The sequence below is a fragment of the Rattus norvegicus genome, chromosome 1 (assembly GCF_021556685.1).
Source record: "Rattus norvegicus strain SHRSP/BbbUtx chromosome 1, alternate assembly SHRSP_T2T, whole genome shotgun sequence".
NCBI classification, from domain to species: domain Eukaryota; kingdom Metazoa; phylum Chordata; class Mammalia; order Rodentia; family Muridae; genus Rattus; species Rattus norvegicus.
This window is the reverse complement of record NC_141534.1, coordinates 253,077,379-253,103,951: the sequence shown is the minus strand read 5'-3', so window position 1 is coordinate 253,103,951 and position 26,573 is coordinate 253,077,379. Positions and strand designations below refer to the sequence as shown.

Sequence of the window (26,573 nt, the reverse complement as noted above, 5' to 3'; positions counted from 1 at the left end):
TTCATAATTTGAAACTGGACATTTTATGTAATGCTTTGCACCTGGACCCTTCTTCCTATTGTTACACAGACACAGGACGGACAGACACACACACCCTCAGATGGGCTCCTTTGTAGTGGCTTGGCTAAGCTGAATTAGAAGTCTAGTTCTGCCTTGGATGTTACTAATCAAGTCCCCCCAAACCCTGAATCTTTTAAGTTTGACATTCCCAGGAGTTGCTCTTGAATCTGCATGTTTAGTGGTCAGCCCTCTGTATCTGTGAGGTTTATACCCATGTCACAAAACCTATGTGTCCTTGAGACAGCTCTCACTGCTTAGGGAGTTTACAGATTTGCCTGAGTTCAGAAACTTGCAAGCCAGAATCCCTCTGATCGCTCCTTCGAGTTTATAGCCCGCATGTGAACTGATTGGAAAGGGTAATGGCTTTTCTCCAGGTGGTCACTTTCTCTGACCCTATTCTTAAAACTCCTGTGTGGAATCTTGTTAGTATGCATGACCAACTGTTGGCCTTCTGTACCATTCCGACTGCTGGTTTTAGCAGTACTCTTGCATAGGAACTGCTCATGTTTTGAATACAGAAAAGGCCTGTGATGGCTTTAAAGCATCACTTTGACTGAAATAAAGACTACCTTGAGAACATTTAATGTATGGTTATTTCCAAAAAAGATGGTGGAGTAGGTGGGCATGGGACAGGCTGTCTGTCCCTCCAAATCTAGGACATTCATACACCCTTGGATATCAGAACTCTTAACTCTCAAGCCTTTAGATGTTAAACATACCTTGGCTCTCAGGCTTTTGCTCTTGGACTGAAGAATCAGTGATTCACAGGTTTGGTTTCTTGTTCTGAGCCATAGTACCAGTTGTTTTTGAGTCTCTAGTCTGCAGGCTACTTACTTGTAGGGCTTCCCAGACTCTTACTGAAGAGGTCAATACATCCAACAGAAGTCAAACACCTATCTATACCTTGTGTTAGTTCCACCTATGGAGAACCTAAAACCGACTCGAAATAGGTAATAGACTAGTCCCTGAAGCTCCTTCTAGCACTCTTCTGAACATCTTTGCTTGTGAAACTAGAAGTCTGAGGAGTTCCAGGCAGGGCAAAATAAAGGCAACTGCAGTCAGTGTAGTTGAGTATAGCTGCCTACTGAGAAATACTATTTACTTTAGACTAGTTTTTCCTTTAGATGAGTCATGTAGACTATTTTGTGCCCTTTCCTATAAATGGGTCTGTTCCTTTATTACACTATTAGAATCCAACTCTCAGTGCACATCTTACAGCTTTTAAGATATGAAAGCTACTTTCAATTAATATTTTGCCCTTCTTTAAATCTATACCTTCATTTTGCTTTTTTTAAAAAAGTCACATTTGCCTGCATATATATCTGTGCACATGCATGCAGTGTCCTTGGAGAATAGGATGAGTCAGATCCCGTGGAAATGGAAGAGATTGTGAGCAAACAAATGGGTGCTGGGATCTGAAGTTGGGTCCTCTCTAAAAGCAGGTGCTCTTAATCACTGAGCCTCTCTCCAGCCCAACATATATTTGGGCTTTTCTCTCTCCTAGACACAGAGGGGAACCTACTTTATTATGGACCTATTCAAACCTGCAAAGTTCCAAAAGATCAAAAGCTTTCCCCAGCAAAGCCAAGGACATGTTATGCTAAATACACTCTTTCTCAAAGTTCAACTATTAACTTTTGAAGAAAAAGTAAAGCCCCATTTTTATTCTGTAGTCTTCTTAGACATTAAATAGACAGAAGGGGAGGGAGAGATTTCCCATTAGAATTTCCATTAGGTTTTAGCTCAGTTTAAAAAAAGAAAGAAAGAACTCTCATGTAAACACAAGCTTAAGTTTAATTGAAGAAAACCTTCATTAATAATGAACAAGGAAATTAACAATGCTTACCATTCTTTAAACATCATGTACATTATTAATATATACTGTGTATTTCCAATCAATTCCACTCAGGCTCAATTCAAGAAACACAATTATAACAGGTTTTATACAAAAAAATACTCCACTAAGAAAGTAGATAAACTGCACAGAAACAGTACAAGTATAATGTGCATAGCAATATAGCTGGAAGCATCTACTTATGGCTTTGTTTAAATCAAAACTATTAGGGGAATGGGCCCGTTTAGGACCTACTGTTACAGTTGGCATGTGTAAACGGTTCACATCATTTTTAGGCACTTGCTAACAATAGTGTTTAATCCCTGAAAAAAAAAAAAAGTATGTCCCCAACCAAAAAAAAAAAAAAAAAAAGTCAGAAATAAAAACCAATAAAATAACATGGGTACAGTCCTTTTTCTTTTTAAATCACCCATTTTTATTAATGCATGCAAAGAATTAAAAAGAAAATACTTTTTGTGTCATAAACTTCTTGTGCAAATTTACATAATCAAGTACAAAAATATGTACACATTTGTTATATACAAAAAAAGCCCTGAAGTTTTGATCCAATCAATGAAAATGTCATTAACATGTATAGTAACATTAAAACAAAAAATTACATAGAATATCATCTTTTAATATAACTTCATTATCCAATGAGACAAAAAATGATGCAAATGTATATCGTAAGGTTAAATTAATGGATTGTTATGAAAATATCCACTTTGAAATTGTTGGGCATGTCTCTCAGGAATTTTTCAAGTTTTATGAACTGCTACTGAGTCCATTGTTAATGCTTGCTTCTCTATTTTCAAACACCAACTATTAACACTATTCTGGGTTGTTGGTCGTCCTGAAAATGGTCTAGCCTAATGTGGACATGTTTAGGCCAGAACAGTAATTAAACACAAGCAAAAATATAATCTGCTTTGTTAACCTTGCTTCAAAATATTATCTCTGTAAAAATAGTTTTAGTTTTGAAGAAAAGCCATTCCCTTTCAAATGCTTCTATGTTCTTTCTGCTCATTTTGAAGGGATGCCAACCAAGGGAGGTAAAAAAGTCATTTGGTTATGGACACTTCCAATCAGATAGTATAGTTCTGTGCAAGGGGATCACTGGGAAATAGGACCAAATTCAGGAAAATGTTGACATTCAAGTGGATTTTAGAAAAAGTTTGATTCTTCTCTGGAGATTGCCCCATTTACTGCAGTGATCAAGACAGCCACAGGAAGAGACAATCATCTTGAGAGGGCATTCCAATCTGATATAGGGCACAGCAACAGGATTTACTTGCCCCAAACTCTTCAAGCATTATTTCAAGTTTAACTACAGTCCAGCAAGATGTAGCTTTCAAAGAAACTTAATACCTTTCAAATGAACTATGATAGATAGAAAGTAACTTTATCTAAGCTCAGTCCTTCTTTACAAGTAGTAGGAAACCATTGTGAGAAGGTTCTCCACCTCCAGAGAAACTCTTGTCAGTTCTACAAGGCTGGTGGGAGAAGAAAGGGAATGGGCTGTCCACCATTACCCTCTAATTTAATTGAGAAAACTCTTTTGTCAAAAATTTCCTTACCCCTACTGTCCCACAGATGCATCTTTATACAACTAAATCAAGGTCTGTGCTAATTACGTTCTTTCAAAATATATGTTAATTGTGGCATTTCCAAGTACCACATATAAAGCTTTGTTCTTCCACAGAAATATAATCGACTCTTAGAAATGTTCAAAACTATACCAATGTAGAAAAAGCCTGAATTACAATACCAACCCATTCTTCTTCTAAGCTATCCTTTCCTTGGTAATCACAGTAAGTTATTCTAACATATTCCAATCCTTAGTAGCTTCCACTAAATGTCTCTGCCCATGGCCAGCCCACACATCCTGATTGTCAAAAACTCTACCACAGAACCAACAGTTAAACTTAGATTTCAAGACATCTTCGGAGGTAGTTTTTACAATCTGGTAATTATTTTTGCTTGTCTTTTTGAGTGTTAGTTTTAGCACAAACCTTTCTTTCACAGAATTAACAGGTTTAAGCATTTTGTGTCTCTTGGAAAAGTCACTGTAAGTTGTTTCAGAAGTGATAGAAACTGGTTTCAGTAAAGCATTAATAGTTGCTTTTGACAGTGAAACCTTCAATACACGCCCATTAAACTTTGTGATAGTTTTCATTACACGTTCTACTTCTGGGGCATCTGCATCAGGATGGTTCAAAACCACAACTGGTTGGTTTCTCCTAGGACATTTTACAAGCTGTTCGGAATTAAAAGGGAAAAGTCTCAAAGTTCTACCAGAATCCTTTGGAAGCCTAGGTCTGCTAAATCCAAATGTTTCCTGGACATCTTCAGCATTAGCCCTTTCTTTACACTTTCTATGCGTTGCTGACTTCTTCCTTGGAGGTTCTTGGTAATTATCAATGTACTTTCGTTTACAGCTTCTGTTTCTAGATACAAAGGCAGTTTCAGAATCTTGACTTATACGAGTTTTAATTTTTGCAAACTTATTTTTACAAGTCTTTCTTTTATTGAAATTTCTCTCAATTGTACAATTTGCTTTACTTCTTGACACTCTTGTTTCTGAACGCTCACTGATATGTACTGGTTCCTCAGAAGATCCTGGGCATGCTGCAGTAGAAGAAAGGACAGCTTCATTTGCTGGCATCAAATCCTGCACTGAGACTGGTAAGGCATCTCTAGAAGATTGTGGCACTTTCTGTTCTCCATGTACAGTTGGTTTAGAGGGTACAATCTCTTTCTGGAATGAAGATGCAGAGTTGCCAACTGAAAGATTATTAACAGCACTCATACTTAAAACAGGATTAAAAATCTTTAAGAGTATTTTCTGTGGTGCTCCTGCAGGTCTCTTTGGCTGAATACGTTGGTAGGTGCTGTTTTGGACTAACCTAGGCTTAAGCAGTTTAGTGTTATTTGGCATCATACACTTAAAAAATACAGCTTGTTTACCGTCAGGCATGAGGGTGTAGAGAGATGCTTTGGGTAAACTTTCATTCTGTTGTTTTACCGCATCCAAGACATTCACGTTAGGGCCCTGCTGTTCAGGTAGAACGTTAGCAAAAGGAACCGCTTTCACTGAAGAACTTACTGATGTTTTAATAATATAAGAACCTTTCAGTGGCAATGTATTCTCTGAGCAAGTTTTCATGTTCACACAACTGCCAATACTGGAACAAAGTCCAGGTGTAAGACAGTACCTGTTGTGTTCTGCCTTCAGAAAAGGTGTTCTGCAAGGTTCCTTAGTCACAGTCCCGTAACTATGAACATTCTCAGTCTTAACAGTGGGAACACCTTCAGGTTTCCCATTGTTAACTGTCAAAACCACTCCAGGTTTCTTGTTTACAAGGAGAGCAGCAGGTACACTCTGTGTATTAACCAAAGGAACTGGTCTTCCGGAGAAAACATGCAATCCAGGCTTGTTAGCAACATGCAACGGTATAATAAAACCTTTTGGAGTTTGAACAAATACAGGATTCTTCTGTTCTGAGGTTAGAAGTGGATTCTGAACATACACAGGACCTGAATGTTGTGTTGTGGTTCGGAGTTTGTCTTTTACAAGCTGTTGTGTTATTATTGCATCTGACTGAGTCTTGAGTAATGTGATGATACTTGGAATTTTAGTGGTCACCCCTGGATCTCTCACATCTTGTAATACTGACAGCGCTTGTTTTTCCTGTCCATTACATTTTAAATTCAGATCATTTGCAGGCACATTAACACCTACACTGGCAGAAGGAACTGAGATGATGTCTTGCATTTGGAAGTCTTTTGAAGATTTTATCACTTCTTCCTTGGATTTTTTAAGTGTTTGGTCACAATCAAGTGGAAGGTTTTTACTGGGAATGTTATTAGAATCTTCCTTTATATCAGATCTTGGTTTTAATGTATCTTGAAGTAACTGGTTTACTTCAGGTGGCAAAAATTCTGAAGCCTGCTCACTCTGGAGAGAGAAAACAGATGTGATTCGCGGCATCATAGGGGAGCCGGCACAGGGAATGTCATCCCACTTAGGTTCTTCAGTCATATTCAATAAATTTTGGTTTTCATTAGTAAAGAGGCTCTGTTCATTAAAATTTTGTGTTTCTTCTAAATCACATGGTTCTTCAATTTCCGTTTTTATTTTTAAAGTTCCACTTAAAGGGCTGATGGATGCTAACAGGCTATCTGAGTTGGAGCTCTCCTTTCTCAGTGGTGAAGTTGTGTCACTGTCACTAGTTGATTGTTGAGTAACTGTTTTATTCGAAGACTCCCTCTGAAGGTTTTCACACACTGCTCCTCTTGAAAACCTACGGCGTTTATTATTTACCTTTGAGTAATTATGAAAAGGTAATGATCCTTGGTTGGAGAACTCAAAACAGTTGGAGGATTCAGCAGGTAACTCAGAGTTGACATAATTAATGCAGTAGTTATGCATATCTCCACAACTGTATGCATTTGGCCTGATAGTAAGGTTGACTTTATCAGGACTGTTAATGGAGGTTCCTATTAAGTCTGGATGACTCTGGGTGCTGGGATTTTCCCACAAGTCAACATTATCTCTTGCTTCAACTTTTGTAGTCAAACGCACTGATGTAACTGATTCTGACGGTGTTGGCAATGAAGTTACACTTTTACTGTCATCCACCATCTGAAGCATATTATTTTTTTCGGATATGAAAGCTGTTTCCTTTTCAGAAATTACTTTCCTGGGAAGCTCAGGGGATGAACATGAAAGTGGAGCTGCTTTCACAAAATCTGTGTCATTCATTGCAGTTAATCCAGTTGCAAATCCAGTGTTGTCCATGGCCTGGGGTGGCAAATTAGCTGTACTCTCCTTTTCTGTGTTCGGCTGTAAGGCTGGTGAAGGTAAAATCTGCTTATTGGCAGGCAACAATTTTATTACGATATGCTGTCTCCCATCTACCATCTTGAAGCCCATAAACTTAGCACTGTAGTTAGCAGGAATTGTTATCTTATTATTTCTCACCAGTAACACCGTCGGTCCCTGTACAGCGCTCAAGACACTTGAAGGAGCACTTGCTCCCTCATCAGCTTTATTACATTGCCCAGTGGATAGCACAGTTGCCTTTTCTGACCCCGATTCTATGGGCTTATCACCGTCCTCACAGTGCTGTCTTCCACCCTTTTCCTCATTTAATTGCTCTTGACTCTGGTCTTCAGATTTAGTCTGTGTTTTGCTCACTATATTAAATGCTTGAGCATTTTTTCCTATACTTTCATCGTTCCCACTGGCAATTGTCTTACGTTTCCAAAACGTCTTTGTTGGACCTATTTTGTATCTTTTAAGTATTAGTTTAAGTCCTGTTGTAGTCTTTGCCACTCTTTTATCATATTGGTCTCTTTCCAGTTTTTCTTTCGCATATAAGTGTTCTTTATGCAAGGTTATAACATGTCTGACAAGTTGGTCTTTATGAATGGCACCATAGCTACAGTAGTGACAAGTGAAGGGCAGAGTACCAGAATGGACACGAAGGTGCTTCTGAAGCTCTCCCTTGGTAAAACACAAGTGATGGCATTTTCCACATTTATAATGCACTTCTTTATGTCTATGAATGTGCTGAACAAATGTGCCGACATCCTGGGTAAAGAATCTACACTCTTCACACTGAAAATTACCATTAACACAATGTTTAGACGTGAAATGCTTTGTCAAGTCCAATAAAGTATATGAACGCTCACTGTTACAAATATCACATTTTACAAAAGTATTCCTATGGGTTTTTCGGTGTTGTTTAAATATCTGGAAGTCACTTGCTGAAAAACTACACATTTCACAAGGAAATGAAGGCAGCTCGCCATGATGCCACATTTCAAAGTGTTTCTGCAAGTCATTCGGGCTATACTGAGTGCGGTCTTGGCACTTTGAACAAGTAAAGTTGAGTATCTTTGCACACATCTTTCCAGCCTCGTCTTCCGCGCGCTCAGATTCACAGCGCTGTGCACACCCCTTGGCACAGCTTACAGTCCTCACACTGACAGATTTCCTTGCAGTCTGTGGTTTACTCTGAAACAGTTTTCTGTATTTTTCAACTTCATGTTTCATTAAGATTTCATTTGGAATATTTATCTTGGGTAAACAGATGTTCACATTTTTTGGTTCATAATGAAAACCAGCTTCTGAAATTTTTGGTATAGGTATTGATTTGATAGTATCTGGTATCTCATTTCTTGTATCAATTTTTTTCAAAATAGTTTGTTTTTCATCACAAAATAGCTGTGTCTGTTCAAATGGCATGATTTAATTAAAAAAAAAAATCCAGTCTCTTTTGTTCTGAAAACTTGTGAAGTTATTTGTGATTTAAACACAAAATACTGAGTTGCAACATCTTCAAAATAACCAGGATTTTCCTCAAATCAATGCACCTAAAATTAAACAAAGAATTGAAATTTTCATCACAAAATTAAAAGTAAATTTCATATCTTTAAGTTCATTCTGAATCAACAAAGCAGAAATGCTAATCAAACACGCATACTAAAGACACAAAGACCTGGTCTGTTAAGAACACCCAAGGGTAGAGGTGGCTTCATCTAACAACATGAGTGGCAGCATCACTTGACCTTCTGCTATCTTTCCTTCACTTAGGTTAGGAACATGTGATGCCAAAATGACTGTTCAAACTAAAAGTTAACACCCGTCAAGGTACAAACTGAATGAAAGACTATTATCACCCTCCTAAAGCAGAACAGTCTTGGCCCAATAGTCTTATGTGTGAATCCCTACAGTAAGACAGTTTTATGAAAAACCATACCTGATTACAGGTTGCTCATGGGTGCCAGAGGCATAAAACACCATTAAGCATAAACTGACATTAGCGACTACTGGATTTTTCCCTAGAAGAAAATTAGAGCATTGTTACCAAATGATAAGAATATACAAAATAAATACAAAAAGCAACATAAATGTATATATGAGATTTTGCTTGTTCTTGCATAAAGTATTAACACAAGACTTTCATACCTTGACCTTTTTTTTTTTTACTGTTGTATCATAGACTTCTCTCTAGGAATACCGGTGTCAACAGATCTACTCCCCCTTCCAATGGCTTCAGAACATTCCACATTCTTCCTGCTGGTGGAACTTTACTCTTTTGCTACTACAAAGGCTCTGACCAGGGAAACAATATCTGGGATGCACTAAGCTGAACTGCTCATAACTGGATGACTTTGTGCTTGTGTTTTGTCTCTGGTAATGTACTTATTAAAATATATAAATAAATGAATAAATAAATAAATAGAATGCTAAATGACAGTCCCCTTTAAAAGCTAAAACCAGCAGAAAATTAAAGATAGCTACAGAAACAATACTTCCATTTCTCATTTACACAATACACATTTCTGAAATATACCTAGATTCGTTTGCCTTCACCCGAATGTGTACTTCTGCAGTTCTAAAAGTACCTTATATCCAACAAAATTAGAACTATACACTGGAAACATTATTGAAGAAGTATAGATATTAATTTGTCTCTGTAATGTATAGCCTGTATTTATTTTTTTAAGCTTCTTTCTGAACAGATAGATGATATGTTCTATGAATAATACCAGAGATAAATGTGTATTTACCTTCTCCTCATATAGTATAAGGGATTTAAATTGAAATGACTGTTAGTTGAAAATTACAATATACTAAAACTCAAAACATGAAGTAAAAAAAAAAACTATATAAACAAGCTTCCTATCAACTATTTTGTTGCATTAATAAAATTTCAAAGCAAGATTGTCAAGGATGATATTAACAAGGAAACTGTAATCAAAGTCTCTATTTGATCTATTTGATAAGCCTATTTATGGAGCGCAAACTAAGTTACTGACTCATAAACTTGAAATAGTGAGCCTAGAATGGGATGTTTAAACTTTAGTATTATCAAAAGGGGTGGGAGAGAGTTCAGTGAAGGCCATATGAAAAGAAGGTCCCAAAAGAAGAAGAGCTACTGAAAGTAACTAGAACTGTTGGGAGGCCAGGACACAAGGATGTCTAATTGAATGTTCTCCTTTATCCAGATGGAACTTAAAGATAATGACTAGTTATAAAAATGTTTAATTTACAAATAAAAACCACCCTTAGCGTTTACTTAAAGTTGCTGTCAACTAATGTTGAATGTCAATAGAGTATAGGAAGAGCGCATTCTTTTCAGGTAGTTGAGGGCTTGTAATTTGCTCTCAAAGTCCAACTTAATCTGAAAAATCTATCTGACCTTGAAGCATGCTCACTGTTTGTGTGTAACCAATGCCACCAGAGAATAACTTACACTAGAGCTGCCACCTTTGGTAGAAAAAAGAAAAAAAAGAAAGAATAAACTTTGTTGTAGATACCTCAGGTAACATAAGGACAAAATTTTATTATAATTTGACCCCCACCTATTAAGCTATTTTTTATTATAGTCAATTTCCATCTCCACCAACAAAGATTACTGGTTTTAAATGTGCTATTTAAATTATGGTTCTACTCACTCCTAAGTTTACCAATGTCCTAAGTCACTGAAATAAGACACTTTGTAAAAGCAGTATAATACGTTTTCAACACAGTGGCTAATAAAGCTTTCGTTCCTCTGCCAACTGACCAACGAAGTAACAAAACTACCTAATAGAGAAAAAAACTTAAAGGTCTAAGAACAAATTCCAAAAACCTATTACAAAGCATTGGATAGAAAATGGCCTAGCAAGAAAGGCAAGCGCTGACTCACTAACAACCAGCATTTAAAAAGAAAAATGTTTGTGACATCAGGTCTAGCTACATTCATTGCCTGTGTTGCCCAAGCTAGCCTTAAATTTTTGGGCTCAAGCAATTTCCCCACCTAGGCTAGTGAGTAGCTTGAACTACAGGCTTAAGCATCACATTCAGATGCTCGCCACTATTTCGAAAGAGAAAGGAGTCCAATAGGAGACACTCATCAACAATATTCAATGAATATCTTTTACATCCAAAGTAATAAAATGGCAAAAAATGTGCCCCCTTTACCCACTAAACCTACCTTGGGAGAGACGGAAGGCTTGAATGGAAGGTCAGATTGGAGCTCTTTAGAGGACAGAAGGCTCAGGGTGACATATGAGAAAAAAGGAATCCAGAATTTTCAACTGAGTCCAGAAGCCAGGAAGAACGAGGAACTGCTAGTATCAACTGTCAGAAAAGACATAAAAGAAAAATTATTACTAAAAACAAATGAACCTTCCTATACTAATAGCTATTTTCTTCTGCTCAGTACTGTATTTTCTTATGTCAATGTCAGAAAAAAAAAATTCCTAAATTTCACCTCTTCTTCTAATTAAAAAACCTGAGAAAATCTTGTTTTATCTCATCTTAACTACTAATGTCATTAGAAAAGATAAGCAGGAGCTGGACATGAACCTTATTCCCAGCATTTGGAAGGCAGATGGATTTCTTTGAGTTTGAGGCCAGTCTGGAACACATAGTGAGTTCTAGGCTGGCCAGAGATATACAATGGGACCATGCCTCAAACAAACCGGTATGGGGTGGGGGTGTGGGGGAGGCAGACAGAAAGACAATAAACTACAAGAAGCACAAATAACTGGATAAAGTGATGGATGAGTGGGAGGAAGAAAGTTTCAGAGAAACTTCTTTTACCCAAAAGTGACTGCAATGAGTTATTACTGTAAAAACAAAAAACAAACAAACTTTTTTTTCTTTTAAAAATCAAGTAACACAACACCCCCTAACCCATATTTGCTGACTTTACCCTGGAGACAGGGAGACTCCCCCAGTAGATGCCTGAAACCAGAAGTACCTAAATTATGTATATAGTTATTTTCTTACATATATCTATGAAGTTTAACTTACAAAACAGACATAGTAAGAGATTAACAATGATAAAATAGAATACTGTAATAATAAAAAGTATGAAGTTTCTGTTTATTAGCTTGCTGAATTAGATTCACAATTCTGTTATGCCTGATGATACAATGCTTCCAAAACAAGGGAAATGATACAGACACTGGCATTGCACTGAGCTACTACACTGTACACTAGGCAATACGGTCCATGAACATCAAGTTGACAAATGATAGCAGGTTATGTAGCATAAAACACTATGGGCATGCTAAGAAATAATTCACATCCCAGGATGTACAGAAATAGACTTTAACACACCACTCAGAGTAGCATGCTATTAAAAACGTAAGAACTAGCTATTTCTGGACTTTTCTATTCATCATTTTCAGACTATCACTGCCTGTTCAAAAGGGAAGAGTTCTATAGTTGGCAATCACAGTAAAGAAAAAAAACTAATGTTTTAAGAGAGACAAAGTAGATGAGGCTAACTAATTTTGAGGCAAAAAAAAAAAAAACAACAACAAATTTTTAAAGTCAGTTTTTTCAAAAGCTAGGTAAAATTACTAGTAGGAAGAAAATATAAAACTCAATATATACAGTATTAGCTAGCGGTAAATGCTATGGTATATGGAATATGAAACAGACATTTAGTTTTCTGTGGAAAGGAGAAACCTAAGTTTATTCTATGTCTAGTAAGAACTCTCGAGAAAAAAAATGTATAAAAATCAAGGGACTAGATAATAAAAAATACAACATATAAGTAAATATAAACAGCATTACTAGTTTAGTTAGGAAAGCAGAAAAGATTAAAGGAACACATACAACATCAAATACATAAGAAATTCATGCAGAAAAATGAACAACTTCTTATTGCAGATATTATAAAAAGGAAACGTTAGATGCTGGAAAGCAGTAAGGCAGTAAAAGTAACCACTTAGTCTCTGGCCGACAGTTGGTAAAGAACTAATCCGTCTTACTTCAGAAGTCTCAGGAATTGCAGCAGGAAGCAGCAGGAAAGCTAAAGTAAAGTGAAACCTGGAGAAAGCTGCTTGAGCCTTAGATCTGATCCCTACTTAACCTGTCACAAAGGACACTGCTCTCTCCCACCACAGTAGAAACCTAAGCGTGTATTCTCTGCAGGGTGAAACAGAAAGTCTAAAGTGAGAACAGGGGAGAAAGTGAGTACCACAGTAAAATTAAGAGCACTGCATTAACCATTGCAAACAGACACGATCCTCCCCTCCCCCGGTTCCTTTGTCCCCTCTGGTATTGCTCCTAGACTAACAGTGTGACTTAACCATGATCTGCTGATGGTTCCTGAGCCACGTCACTAGCCTACAAGACTGGTATAGATAGTGGGTGTTTAGGAAAAACACCCTGTGGACTTGTATCTCACCTCTTCATGTTTTAAATGTCTTCTAATTTTTTTATGGTTTATTTTTACTGTAGTTTAAAAACTATCATTCTACAATAAATTAGGATTTAAAAAAATTCCTGCTTTTTCCACGTAAGAAGCACTGAGCCAGAATCTGGGGACAGACCAGGCCCATATAGAGCTCCCCAGAGTGGGGAGCAAATGCTGTTTATTAACCCATCTATCAATTCAGCTAATTATTATCATCAAACAATTCAAAGACTGATTACTGGACATCTGAGGCAGTCTCTAAAATTAGCTCAGGATTCAGACCAAACAGAAGGAAAAGAAAATAACTGATAATACAGACATATGCATCAATACACCCTAATTTTAAAACTGATTTTCTAGGTAAATGAGATATAACAAAAGGTTCCAAGAAAAACAACAACAACGAAAAAAAAAAGGCCTTTGGAAGTAGGAAAATAGATTAAATACTGGAAACAATGGTACGTTCATCTACTTCTAATTATTTGTAAGGCAGAGGCAGAAGGGTGACAAGTCTGAGACCAGCCTAAGTTACATAGTGAAACCATGTTAAAATAAAACAACCAAAGTGTAATAAAATAAACATTCAAACACCAGAAAGGCTGAAAAGCATATGAGGTAACTTGTCTGACACTAGAGCAAAGCAGGCACGCTAGGGATGGCTGAACATGTCAGTTAGCCCAGAACATTGGAGGCAGAGATAGGACAACTGCTGCATTAGAAGTCAGCCTAGGGTACTGGCACACCTTTGGCTCTGCCTTCCAAGTCCTGGGATTATAGGCACTAAGCCATACCCTCTAGCTTAAAATAATTTTTTAGGGGTTAGAGAGATGGCTTAGCAGTTAAGAGCACTGAATGTTCTTCTAGAGAAGCAGGGTTCAATTCCCAGCACCCAAACGGCAGCTTACAAACATCTGCAACTCTAGTTCCAGAGGATGAAACACTGTCTTCTGGCCTCTACTGGGATCACACATCCATCTAGTATATATACATATATCAGGTAAAACACTCATGAAAAACACACATGCATTCATGGTACACATACATACATGCAGGTAAAACAATCATGAAGAACACACATACATTCATGGTGCACATGCATTCATGGTGCACATACATATATGCAGGTAAAACAGTAAGAAGTTTGTGAATACACAACAACCAAAAAAAATGATTTAAAAATCTGGAGTGTAATCAATTTCAGGTGTCTCCACTACCACTCACTTGTTACAAGGCTAACCTGAGCAGACTCGGTTCTGAACACACAGCACGCACACCTGTACCAGTTTATCCTCAAGTCTCACAACACCAACCAATGCTGCCTGAAAAATCTCGGTTCAGATTTTACAAGCCTTTTGCTATGAACTGCAGTTTTCACTGTACATACAAAGCTTTCTACTTGTAGAGGACAGGAGAGAACTGACACACGTCAAGTAGTACTCTGACCTCTACACATACCCAATGCACACCAACCCTGCACAAAATAATAACAACAGTTTATTATTATTGTTATTTTAAAAATTATTGAAGTGAATCTTCAATCAGGATTAGGACAGAATTTCCAATAATTTCTGAAGTAGCCCTAAGCATACTTCTGCTATTATGATTTATAAAAAGTGATGTTCTTGGCACTGAGTGTTATAAAATAAAAATATTGATCAACCATGAAAAAAATCAGATACCCCCAGCAATATCAAATATTCAGCCAAATTGTAGTTTTTTTATAGAAAAACAAATAGGCACATCCACCACACTAGTATGTAAATTCGTTTTAGCTTTTGCTGTTATAAAATTACATGTAAATCAGAGAATTGTTTTAAAACAAACTTTTATGAGTCACTATCAGTAAATACATAATTTGTATACCTATTTTATAAACCTAGTTACCCATAGTTACATAACAATTTCTTGAGCCAAAGGGATCATGAGTAGAAAAACTTTAAGAAGTCCATACTATGTGGAATACTGGTTGGTTGGTTGGCTGTCTGTTTGTCTGTCTCTCTGAGACAGGATCTCTCTACATAACCCTGGGCTGTCCTAGAACTCACTACATTGGTCAGATTCATGGAGAGCCACCTGTCCCTGCCTCCCCAGTGCTGAGATTTAAGGTGTGCACCATCACATGTGGCTAAACACTGTTACGTTTTGTTTTTAGGAGTAGTGTACAGATCAGAGGGACCATCGCCACATGTCATCCACATGTAATCTTAGTCTACCCTATCTTCAGAATAGAACTGTGTCTTCACTCTCCTCTTGCTATTCAATGTCATCACCTTAGTCCAGCCACCACAGCTCTAGCTTGAAGTAACAGTCTTCCAAAGGGGCATCTATGCTTCCTGCTTGTCTACCACATTCTCCTAAAGACATTCTCTAAACTTGGAGAGATGCTCAGTGGATAGGAGCAACAGTCGCTCTTCCAGAGGACCAGGAGTCAATTCCCAGCACTTATATGGCAGATCACAACCATCTGTCATTTTAGTCCCAGGGGATCAGACATCCTCTTTTGTACACTATGAGCAGTGCATGCAAGTGGTGCACAGATACATATGCAGGCAAAACACCGTGCACATAAATATTTTTAAATATATAATAAAATAAAATGCATTCTCTAACAAAATAATCTATCAATATAAGTCACAATGCTCCTTAACTTGAACCTTAAGTCCATTTCAGCTGATTTAATAGGATCCTCTAACAGCATACTATAGACTGAGCAGCTTGTAAACAACTGAAATTCCATTGTTCTCATAGCTCCAGAGTCTGGGAAGGCCATGCTAAAGGTACCAGCATCACTGCTATCTTCCTAGTTTGTAAATGGCAGAGACAAGGCAAAGAAACTCCCTAGGGTCTCTTTAATAAGGACACTAATTTCATTCATGAAGAATCTATCCTCATAATCTAATCAATTCCCCAAGGCTTGACCTCCTAATGCCATCGCATTGGGGAATTAAGACTTTCAGTCTATGTAACTCCTCAGCTCTTAAATTTTAATCTTTTTTGCAGGGCCAAAAAAACAATGATAATACCTGAGGCTGGAAACGTGGGTCAGCAGTTAAGCGTACTCGCTGTTCTTCCAGAGACCTAAGTTTGGTTGCCAGCACATGTCTAGGTGCTGACAACATAACAACAGGACAGCCACCTACTGGGTACCTGACACTCCGGGCCCAGAGTGGACAGACACCTGCACTCACACCACCCTTGCCATCTGTACGCACCTTAGCAGGCCACCAGTCTCCTAGCTCAATTATTCCTCTCTTAACTTTCATCATCTCTGCAGCAAGGCCTTCTCAGAATCTATAAATCACCCACCCCCTCCTCAAAAATAAAAACTCTATTTTATGCCTTTATTAGACTTTTATACTATGTTAGCAGTATTTTAACTCTATGCTAACTTACCTTCTAACTCTACACTACAGTATGAACTAAATAAGGACAAATCTTTAATGTTCTTTGCTGCTCCACCAACGTAGTGCTGGGCTTGTAGTCCCACCAAATCAGTGCCAGTCTTTTGCTCTAAGTTATCAGGAGTACAATAGAGGAAAAGGGACAGATTAAAAATCCCTCCCCTTGTAGAGCTAATATTCTACTGTTCAGACAGCAAAGGACACTGTTATTCTGGTCAAAGAGAGCAACAGCAGATAAAACAATGGGGAAAAGGAAGAACTAGGGTGTTGTAATTTTAAACATAATATCAAGAAACTCTCACTTCAAAAGTTATGGGGGGTGACGGTCAGTTTTATTTGTCTAGCATGCTCAACAAGGCTCAGAATTCAATCCTCAGCACTGCCAAAAGAAAGAAGAGTCTTAAGAAGTTAAGGAGGAACTGGGATGCAGGTGTGGTAGCATTTGCTTTTAGTACCCTGGGCCCAGGAGCAGAGACAGGTGGATATCTGTGAGTGTGAGGCCAGCCTGGTCTACAGAGTTCTTAGCCAGCCACAAAAACACAGTACAACATTGCATATAAATAATAAATTATACAAAAAGAAAGGAGATGTTGAGAGATTGAGCATTCTAAGTAAGGAAACATTAGGTCCCAAGACCCTGAGTGTACAGCATACCTAACATATTTGATCTATCAGTATTACTGGATCAGAAAGCATGAAAAGAGAAGAAATGTAGAAGCAAGATAAAACATGAGGACAGAAACAGGGCCTGGAGATGCTAAGCAAATTTGGTTTTATTCTGAAAGAGATAGGATGCTACTTCAGTAGAGATGGGATATGAGCTGAATTAGTTTTTTGTTTCTTCCTTCCAAGTGCCTTGGACATGTTAGGCAAGTATACTCCCATTAACCTACATTTCCCAGCCACTGAACTACTTTTAAAAGAGACCATCTGGGTCATCATATAAAAAGTAGAAGATTTGGGAGAAATATGGAAATTATTAAGGAACCAATTTAAAAGCTATTACAACTATCCTGTACGACATAATGACCTTGCAGAATCTAGAAGTCATGGTCAGGTTCTGAACTGATTTTGAGGAAAGTACCTATAAGATTTATTGGTCTATCTTCTCTGATATAAAGACATATACCAAAAGCACCTAAAACTTCCAACTTCAATAACTAGAACTATGATCTCTTGGAAACCATAAGTATTCTAATATAAATAAAATGTATGTCAAACACTTACTGAAAAATGTTTTTAAAAAGCTGTAGAAATAGCAGGAAAGTCTATCAAAAGGTCAGTTATGTCCATGGACAATTCAGGATGTTTCTGACATTCAAGTGGAATTATGTAATGAGTATTCCACAGAGGTCTAGTTAAAAGATAAAATTTCAGTTGTCATCAGGATATCACTGTGTTTGCATTTATGTATTGGGGACATAATTAAATCACCAAAGCATATATAAAGAGAAAAGTTCAAAGTCTAAAGCCTCAAGAACAGTAAGTGGGGTAGAAAAGAAACACCATTGATACTGAAGCTAAAGAGAATGTGGTACTCTAAAAAGAGGTAAAGAAAATGGGATTGATCAACTCCATTAAGTGAGGTAAGACAGAACTTACCCCTGGTTTTAAGGTCACTGTCACCACAAAGAGTGGCTGGCACAATTTTGGAGGAGTCAGTAGAGGAGGCAGAATGGCAAAGGTTTAAGAACAAATGTGGGAAAAAGAAACATCACGAAAGTTGCTGTGCAGACAACTCTTTGAGGGGTTATCACAAAAGACCTACAGCAGAACTGAAGTCACTGGACTTTTGTTTTGTTTTTAATAAGCAAAACTATAGTATAAACGAGTATCTATGAAAATGATCCTAGTAGAAAATTTTTAAACTGAGGATAGAAGAAAAAATATGGTAACATGACCTTGGTAGATTGGAAGGGATGGAGTATAGAATAAACTGTGGAGTCAGACTTAGAAAAGAACAGAGAATTCATCTTCAGTAACTATACAGGGGATGACACAGACGCTAATAGGTGAAAAATCTGTGGGTGCCTGTGGAACAAAGTGGCTCATCAAGTTTACCTATGGGCCAAATCTGGCTAATAACTGGTTTCCTAAACCTCATTGAAACACAGGCCACATTTGCTCATGTATATATTACCTATGACTACCTTTCATATTCCAATGACAGCTGATAGCAGCAACAGAGGCCATGACCCACAAAGCCGAAGATGTTTACTATCTGTTCACTTACAAGAGGAGTCTGCAAACCCTGGTTAACAATCTTAAACTGTTAATCTTAAATTTGAAGGTCAGATAATTTGGCTATAAGAAAAAGATGGCATGATCTTAGACAACACCAACATCTAACAAGCGATACTTTTATGTCTTCCTTAGTACTCAGCTCCGTAAAAAAAGAATATTTTCTCCTTTAGCTACCTGGAATACACTATATAGAGAGACTCCTGACTCTGCCTTGTAAGTGTTGGAATTAAAGGCAGGTCCCCAGCATGCTCTTCAAGAGATGAATTCTGTAAGTAACCAAATGTTTACTTAAATTTCATTTCTTATCTTGTTCATCTGTTTTATGTACTGCCATATCACTTTTGAACTGGTCATATCTCTAAGTATAGTATTTGTCTGTTACCAAGGATCTCTCAAAAAGGGTAAGAAAATCAGTTAATATTTAAGAAACAGACTAGCATTCTAAGTTAATTATTATTTGTTTACTATCATTTATGTATACTTCACATGTAGCATCAACAGAACAGCATTAACTGTCTATAGAGTGAATACTCACTTTACCTATTATTATGTCTTGAAATGAGACCCCTGTAAAGCCTAAGCTTTCAAACTCAAATATAACCTCTGTTTCTAACACTCACAATAGCAATATTAATCTTAGCATCAATTCTGCAAAATATAATAATCTAAGTTAGTTTAGTAATTGGACTGCAATTTCTTACTTTCACTAGTCATTCTTTTCTACACAGAATACATCAAACATGGTTCTGAAAATTCTCTACAGTCATTATTTTACGAAGGACAAAGTATTATGCAAATCTAGCAAGACATCAAACATGTTTTATAAAAAGGAGTTGCTCAACCCTTAGCCAGACTAACGAGAGGACACAGAGAGTGTGTCCAAATTAACAAACAAAATCAGAAATGAAAAGGGAGACATAACTACAGATTCAGAGGAAATTCAAAAAAATCATCAGATCTTACTATAAAAGCCTATATTCAACAAAACTTGAAAATCTGCAGGAAATGGACAATTTCCTAGACAGATACCAGGTACTGAAGTTAAATCAGGAACAGATAAACAGTTAAACAACCCCATAACTCCTAAGGAAATAGAAGCAGTCATTAAAGGTCTCCCAACCAAAAAGAGCCCAGGTCCAGACGGGTTTAGTGCAGAATTCTATCAAACATTCATAGAAGACCTCATACCAATACTATCCAAACTATTCCACAAAATTGAAACAGATGGATCACTACCGAATACCTTCTACGAAGCCACAATTACTCTTATACCTAAACCACACAAAGACCCAACAAAGAAAGAGAACTTCAGACCAATTTCCCTTATGAATATCGATGCATAAATACTCAATAAAATTCTGGCAAACCGAATCCAAGAGCACATCAAAACAATCATCCACCATGATCAAGTAGGCTTCATCCCAGGCATGCAGGGATGGTTTAATATATGGAAAACCATCAACGTGATCCATTATATAAACAAACTGAAAGAACAAAACCACATGATCATTTCATTAGATGCTGAGAAAGCATTTGACAAAATTCAACACCCCTTCATGATAAAAGTCCTGGAAAGAATTGGAACTCAAGGCCCATACCTAAACATAGTAAAAGCCATATACAGCAAACCAGTTCCAAACATTAAACTAAATGGAGAGAAACTTGAAGCAATCCCACTAAAATCAGGGACTAGACAAGGCTGCCCACTCTCTCCCTACTTATTCAATATAGTTCTTGAAGTTCTAGCCAGAGCAATCAGACAACAAAAGGAGGTCAAGGGGATACAGATCGGAAAAGAAGAAGTCAAAATATCACTATTTGCAGATGATATGATAGTATATTTAAGTGATCCCAAAAGTTCCACCAGAGAACTACTAAAGCTGATAAACAACTTTAGCTAAGTGGCTGGGTATAAAATTAACTCAAATAAATCAGTAGCCGTCCTCTACACAAAAGAGAAACAAGCTGAGAAAGAAATTAGGGAAACGACACCCTTCATAATAGACCCAAATAATATAAAGTACCTCGGTGTGACTTTAACCAAGCAAGTAAAAGATCTGAACAATAAGAACTTCAAGACTCTGAAGAAAGAAATTGGAGAAGACCTCAGAAGATGGAAAGATCTCCCATGCTCATGGATTGGCAGGATTAATATAGTAAAAATGGCCATTCTACCAAAAGCGATCTACAGATTCAATGCAATCCCCATCAAAATACCAATCCAATTCTTCAAAGAGTTAGACAGAACAATTTGCAAATTTATCTGGAATAACAAAAAACCCAGAATAGCTAAAACTATCCTCAACAATAAAAGGACTTCAGGGGGAATCACTATCCCTGAACTCAAGCAGTATTACAGAGCAATAGTGATAAAAACTACATGGTATTGGTACAGAGACAGACAGATAGACCAATGGAACAGAATTGAAGACCCAGAAATGAACCCACACACCTATGGGCACTTGATTTTTGACAAAGGAGCCAAAACCATCAAATGGAAAAAAGATAGCATTTTCAGCAAATGGTGCTGGTTCAACTGGAGGTCAACATGTAGAAGAATGCAGATCGATCCATGCTTATCACCCTGTACAAAGCTTAAGTCCAAGTGGATCAAGGACCTCCACATCAAACCAGATACACTCAAACTAATAGAAGAAAAACTAGGGAAGCATCTGGAACACATGGGCACTGGAAAAAATTTCCTGAACAAAACACCAATGGCTTATGCTCTAAGATCAAGAATCGACAAATGGGATCTCATAAAACTGCAAAGCTTCTGTAAGGCAAAGGACACTGTGGTTAGGACAAAACGGCAACCAACAGATTGGGAAAAGATCTTTACCAATCCTACAACAGATAGAGGCCTTATATCCAAAATATACAAAGAACTCAAGAAGTTAGACCACAGGGAGACAAATAACCCTATTAAAAAATGGGGTTCAGAGCTAAACAAAGAATTCACACCTGAGGAATGCCGAATGGCTGAGAAACACCTAAAGAAATGTTCAACATCTTTAGTCATAAGGGAAATGCAAATCAAAATAACCCTGAGATTTCACCTCACACCAGTGAGAATGGCTAAGATCAAAAACTCAGGTGACAGCAAATGCTGGCGAGGATGTGGAGAAAGAGGAACACTCCTCCATTGTTGTGGGATTGCAGACTGGTACAACCATTCTGGAAATCAGTCTGGAGGTTCCTCAGAAAATTGGACATTGAACTGCCTGAGGATCCAGCTATACCTCTCTTGGGCATATACCCAAAAGATGCCCCAACATATAAAAAAGACACGTGCTCCACTATGTTCATCGCAGCCTTATTTATAATAGCCAGAAGCTGGAAAGAACCCAGATGCCCTTCAACAGAGGAATGGATACAGAAAATGTGGTACATCTACACAATGGAATATTACTCAGCTATCAAAAACAATGACTTTATGAAATTCGTAGGCAAATGGTTGGAACTGGAAAATATCATCCTGAGTGAGGTAACCCAATCACAGAAAAACACACATGGTATGCACTCATTGATAAGTGGCTATTAGCCCAAATGCTTGAATTACCCTAGATGCCTAAAACAAATGAAACTCAAGACGGATGATAAAAATATGAATGCTTCACTCCTTCTTTAAAAGGGGAACAAGAATACCCTTGGCAGGGAATAGAGAGGCAAAGATTAAAACAGACACAGAAGGAACACCCATTCAGAGCCTGCCCCATATGTGGCCCATACATATACAGCCATCCAATTAGACAAGATGGATGAAGCAAAGAAGTGCAGACAGACAGGAGCTGGATGTAGATTGCTCCTGAGAGACACAGCCAGAATACAGCAAATACAGAGGCGAATGCCAGCAGCAAACCACTGAACTGAGAATAGGACCCCCGTTGAAGGAATCAGAGAAAGAACTGGAAGAGCTTGAAGTGGCTCAAGACCCCATATGTACAACAATGCCAAGCAACCAGAGCTTCCAGGGACTAAGCCACTACCTAAAGACTATACATGGACTGACCCTGGACTCTGACCTCATAGGTAGCAATGAATATCCTAGTAAGAGCACCAGTGGAAGGGGAAGCCCTGGGTCCTGCTAAGACTGAACCCCCAGTGAACTAGATTGTTGGGGGGAGGGCGGCAATGGGGGGAGGATGGGGAGGGGAACACCCATAAAGAAGAGGAGGAGGAGGGGTTTGCCTGGAAACCAGGAAAGGGAATAACACTCGAAATGTATATAAGAAATACTCAAGTTAATAAAAAATAAAAATAAAAAAATAAATTCCATATGTAAAAACTGAAAAAAAAGAAAAAAAAAGGAGTTGCTCAAGGAAGGAACATAAATGATAACCTGGTATGTGAACCTGGTTGTTCCATTCAATATAGTTATCAGACATTCATTTTCAATAAATAAAAGTGTATGCCTTTGTGGGAAAAGCCCTGAAAAGAATACAGTCTATTGGTAAAGTTCAAGGAAGAACATGGTTCTATGATTGCCAAGAAGTATATGCTTAATGCATTTAGAAATGAGAATTATAAGATATCCTGGCACCCATTTTAAAGATATCAAAACCAAAGTAACACAAACAAGTGACAGGCATTGTGTTGAGAGCAGATTAAACCCTGTTTTTGAATCAGGGCACACAGTATTTTCCAATACATTTTAACAGCTCTCCTTATAATACTATGGACTTGTTGGCAGATTATGCCATTTTTTTTATCCACATCAGGACATTCAGATGCTTATCCCAGGAAACCAGTCATAATCCCTTAGTGATCCCCAGCTCCTTTTCTAAGCTCAAGTAGATAAGCATTAATCATAATGTAAATATATACTGTTTTTCTTTAGGTGCACTGACTAGCACTTGCCAAATTAAGGCACAGACTGGTCATTTATAGAGCTTTGAAACCTGTTTCTACTGAATTTGTCTTTATTGTTCATTATCCAGAAGCCCTTAATGCTACCTCCATATTTAGTATGACATGTTAAAATCATCTTTGAGCCCTGATAAAACATTAAACAACTATGAAACCCAAAATCAGGTTTTTTTTTTTTTTTAGCTTACATTAAAATAAAATCTTCTGGAGAAATCCCTTTTATTTTGGCCAAAAATAAAACTCTAAAGTAAATTTGAACATTCAGAGATAAAAAAAAAAAAGAAAGAAAGAAAGAAAGAAAGAAAGAAACAAAAACAATTGTTTCAGCTGGGAATTTAGCTCAGTGGTAGAGCGCTTACCTAGGAAGCGCAAGGCCCTGGGTTCGGTCCCCAGCTCCGGAAAAAAAAAAAAAAAAAAAAAAAAGAAAGAAAGAAACAAGAACATTCAGAGATATGTAACCATTCAGTCTATTTAATCCAATATTAAAACATGTGAACTTACTAGTCTATCTACTCAAGCGCGCCAATCCATACCTTTCTCCCAGGAACAAAGGCACACAACTTAATGCTTGGACAATGCCACAGTCAGGTACAGTGAGCAAAAGAGATGGTATCTGGAAGTGAAAACAAAGATTTTAAAATTTTGACAGCAAAAGTAAAATGTTTTTATCCTTGTCAATTACACTTCACATTGGAGTTAGGCATGCGCATTTGTTTTAAGCTCCTCTGCACTTGGGCATGAGGATACCACTGACACCCAGTGATAACAAGTCATAAATTATGTAATACAAAAGTCAGAACTCAAGAATCTGTCTTCAATAGCATTATTTAATACAATGAAAGGAAAACTGGTCTTGCCCTATCAAATTGCAAAAGCAGAACTAGCATTGCATCTGATTCTGAACCACTACAAAAGCATACCAACGATAGCAATGTTCAATGCTGGTATCAACATCCCAGGAGAACTGCCTATGATGTGACACCTATAGGTATTAATAGACTCTACAGGAGTGCAGACAACAAGTAAACATTTCAAATTTTCTAAGAACCCTTTTCTCCTTCTTACTGACAAAACCTTTTAAGTAAGTACCTGAAGAAATGCAAGGTTAAAATCTTGCACTTAAAACCAGAAAAGTAGGAAGACTGGTCATATTAAGTATTCTCTACAAGGCACAATGCTTTAATGAGAATAAGCCCCCCCCACCAGTTGCAAAAAAGTAGCAATAAAAGCACATTATAAGGTTATTTGTTTTGTTTTAAATCAAACTCTATTTAGATTTAAAGTTTTTCATTCAGAATATTTCAAAATACAGCAGATTTTGGGACCACAGTATACTACTTCCAGAAAGGAAATCACAAGATGTGAAGATTTAATGATAAAACCCTCCAGTATTTGTGGTCATGAGCTCACACACAGTCATTGTAGTTGCGATCTTTTTATCCTTTCAAACATCAGACATAAGTTTTGAATTGGTAATTATAATTTGGGAAAACATTTCAGTAAAGAGTAAAGTCTACTATGCTCACCTACCCCATAGAATGCCAATACTTCTAAAGGGTTAATATGAACTGTCCCTTATAAATTTCTTTAAAAAAAAAAAAAAAAGCTTCTTTGAAGGATAATTAACAGATCTGCAGATATAATTAAAAATGTTAGGGAATTTCAGCAAGTCACCTTAAATGCTTTCTAATCATTCTAACCATACCTAAGCTTTAGAGCACACTCAAATCAGATCTGTTTTGCTGGGGGGGAAAGCAATCCAATTAGTATTAGTAAAATGTGCATTAAAAAAGACTTTCAAATTAATGACGTCCCCATCACGATGTGAGTTGTTTTCACATTACATCCCTGAGATAATCACAGTTCAACATTGTCATGAATTCCTTAAAAACTGACGCTCCCCTTCCCATTTTCAAGACTTTTGAAAAAAATAATTCACAAACACTAAATGCCCCAAATTTAAACCTGAGGCGAAAAATGACCCTTAACGTTGGTGTTCTAAACTTCTAAGTTCCATCTGTTTCATTGATCTAGATTAGAGTTAAAACACATTATCATCTATGCATTCAGACCGAATACTTTAGAGTTACCAAAGCCATCTAACTCAAAAGACTACACACTTAACAAAGAGGACACCATGTTAAGAACAGATTCAAGATGGACCCTACAAGTGAAAAAAGCCAGTTACGAAGAAATCCATCTGCCACTGGGTGTGGTTGGGGGGGTCTACAAAGAGGAGCACTTTTTTGCCCAACTCTCAGGGCGCGCAGTGCGTGCGCCAGAGAGCGGGGAGTCTCTGCAAGGTAGAGCCCCCAATAGCCATAGACTGGGCCCACAGTAGGGATGCCGTCGAGGCGGGCGAGCGAACCTACAGCTCGAGGGGGTGCGGACTGAGAGCTGCCCATCCCGTCTCCACCAGCCGCGGAACCCGACGAGTGATGGCTTCGCGCGCCAAACGCCCCCGCATCGCCCCCAAACGCCGCGCCCGATCCGCCCCTTTCCCCGGAGTTCCGCTGCCCCTCCGACGCGCGGAAGTACACTGTCGCGGCGCTCGCCCAAGTCCTAGCCTCTGAGACCGTGGGGAGTTCTTACAGACAAACTTACAACAAGCCCAAGCCGAGACGACAATGACCAACCCTAATAGCTGGCAAGAGCCCCTGGTTAAAAACCAATGACTTCTCTAGAAAACTTTGCGGCAAGTTGGCCGGAAGCGCTGAATGGACGGGACTATTTAACATGAGCTTCCTATCACAAGAGGCGGATCCCTAGACCACTTCGAGGAAAACCTGGCACCCCACGAATTCGCCCTTGGTCCCTTGCTGCCTCTCTGTGTGCGCCCCGACATCCTAACTGGTCTTGGCGGCTCCGCGCACAGGGAATACCTGTCGTGGTCCCCATTGCCTGCGAGTCCCAGATGGCGGCCATTACCCCTCCATCCGGGTATTGCCGGAAAGC

The 26,573-nt window shown here is 37.9% G+C and overlaps 1 protein-coding gene across 3 annotated transcripts; it reads right to left on the bottom strand.

Moving 5' to 3' along the window:
• Positions 1-1,836: 1,836 nt before the first annotated feature.
• On the bottom strand, positions 1,837-26,573 carry Zfp518a (zinc finger protein 518A). Of its 3 annotated transcripts, none has more exons than XM_087564750.1 (5): positions 26,223-26,573; positions 24,152-24,231; positions 10,885-11,030; positions 8,662-8,743; positions 1,837-8,275 (listed from the first exon to the last, which is right to left on the bottom strand). In XM_087564750.1, the coding sequence occupies exon 5, from the start codon at positions 8,145-8,147 to the stop codon at positions 3,711-3,713; it is 4,437 nt and encodes a 1,478-aa protein (XP_087420876.1). In that variant the 5' UTR covers positions 8,148-8,275; positions 8,662-8,743; positions 10,885-11,030; positions 24,152-24,231; positions 26,223-26,573; the 3' UTR covers positions 1,837-3,710.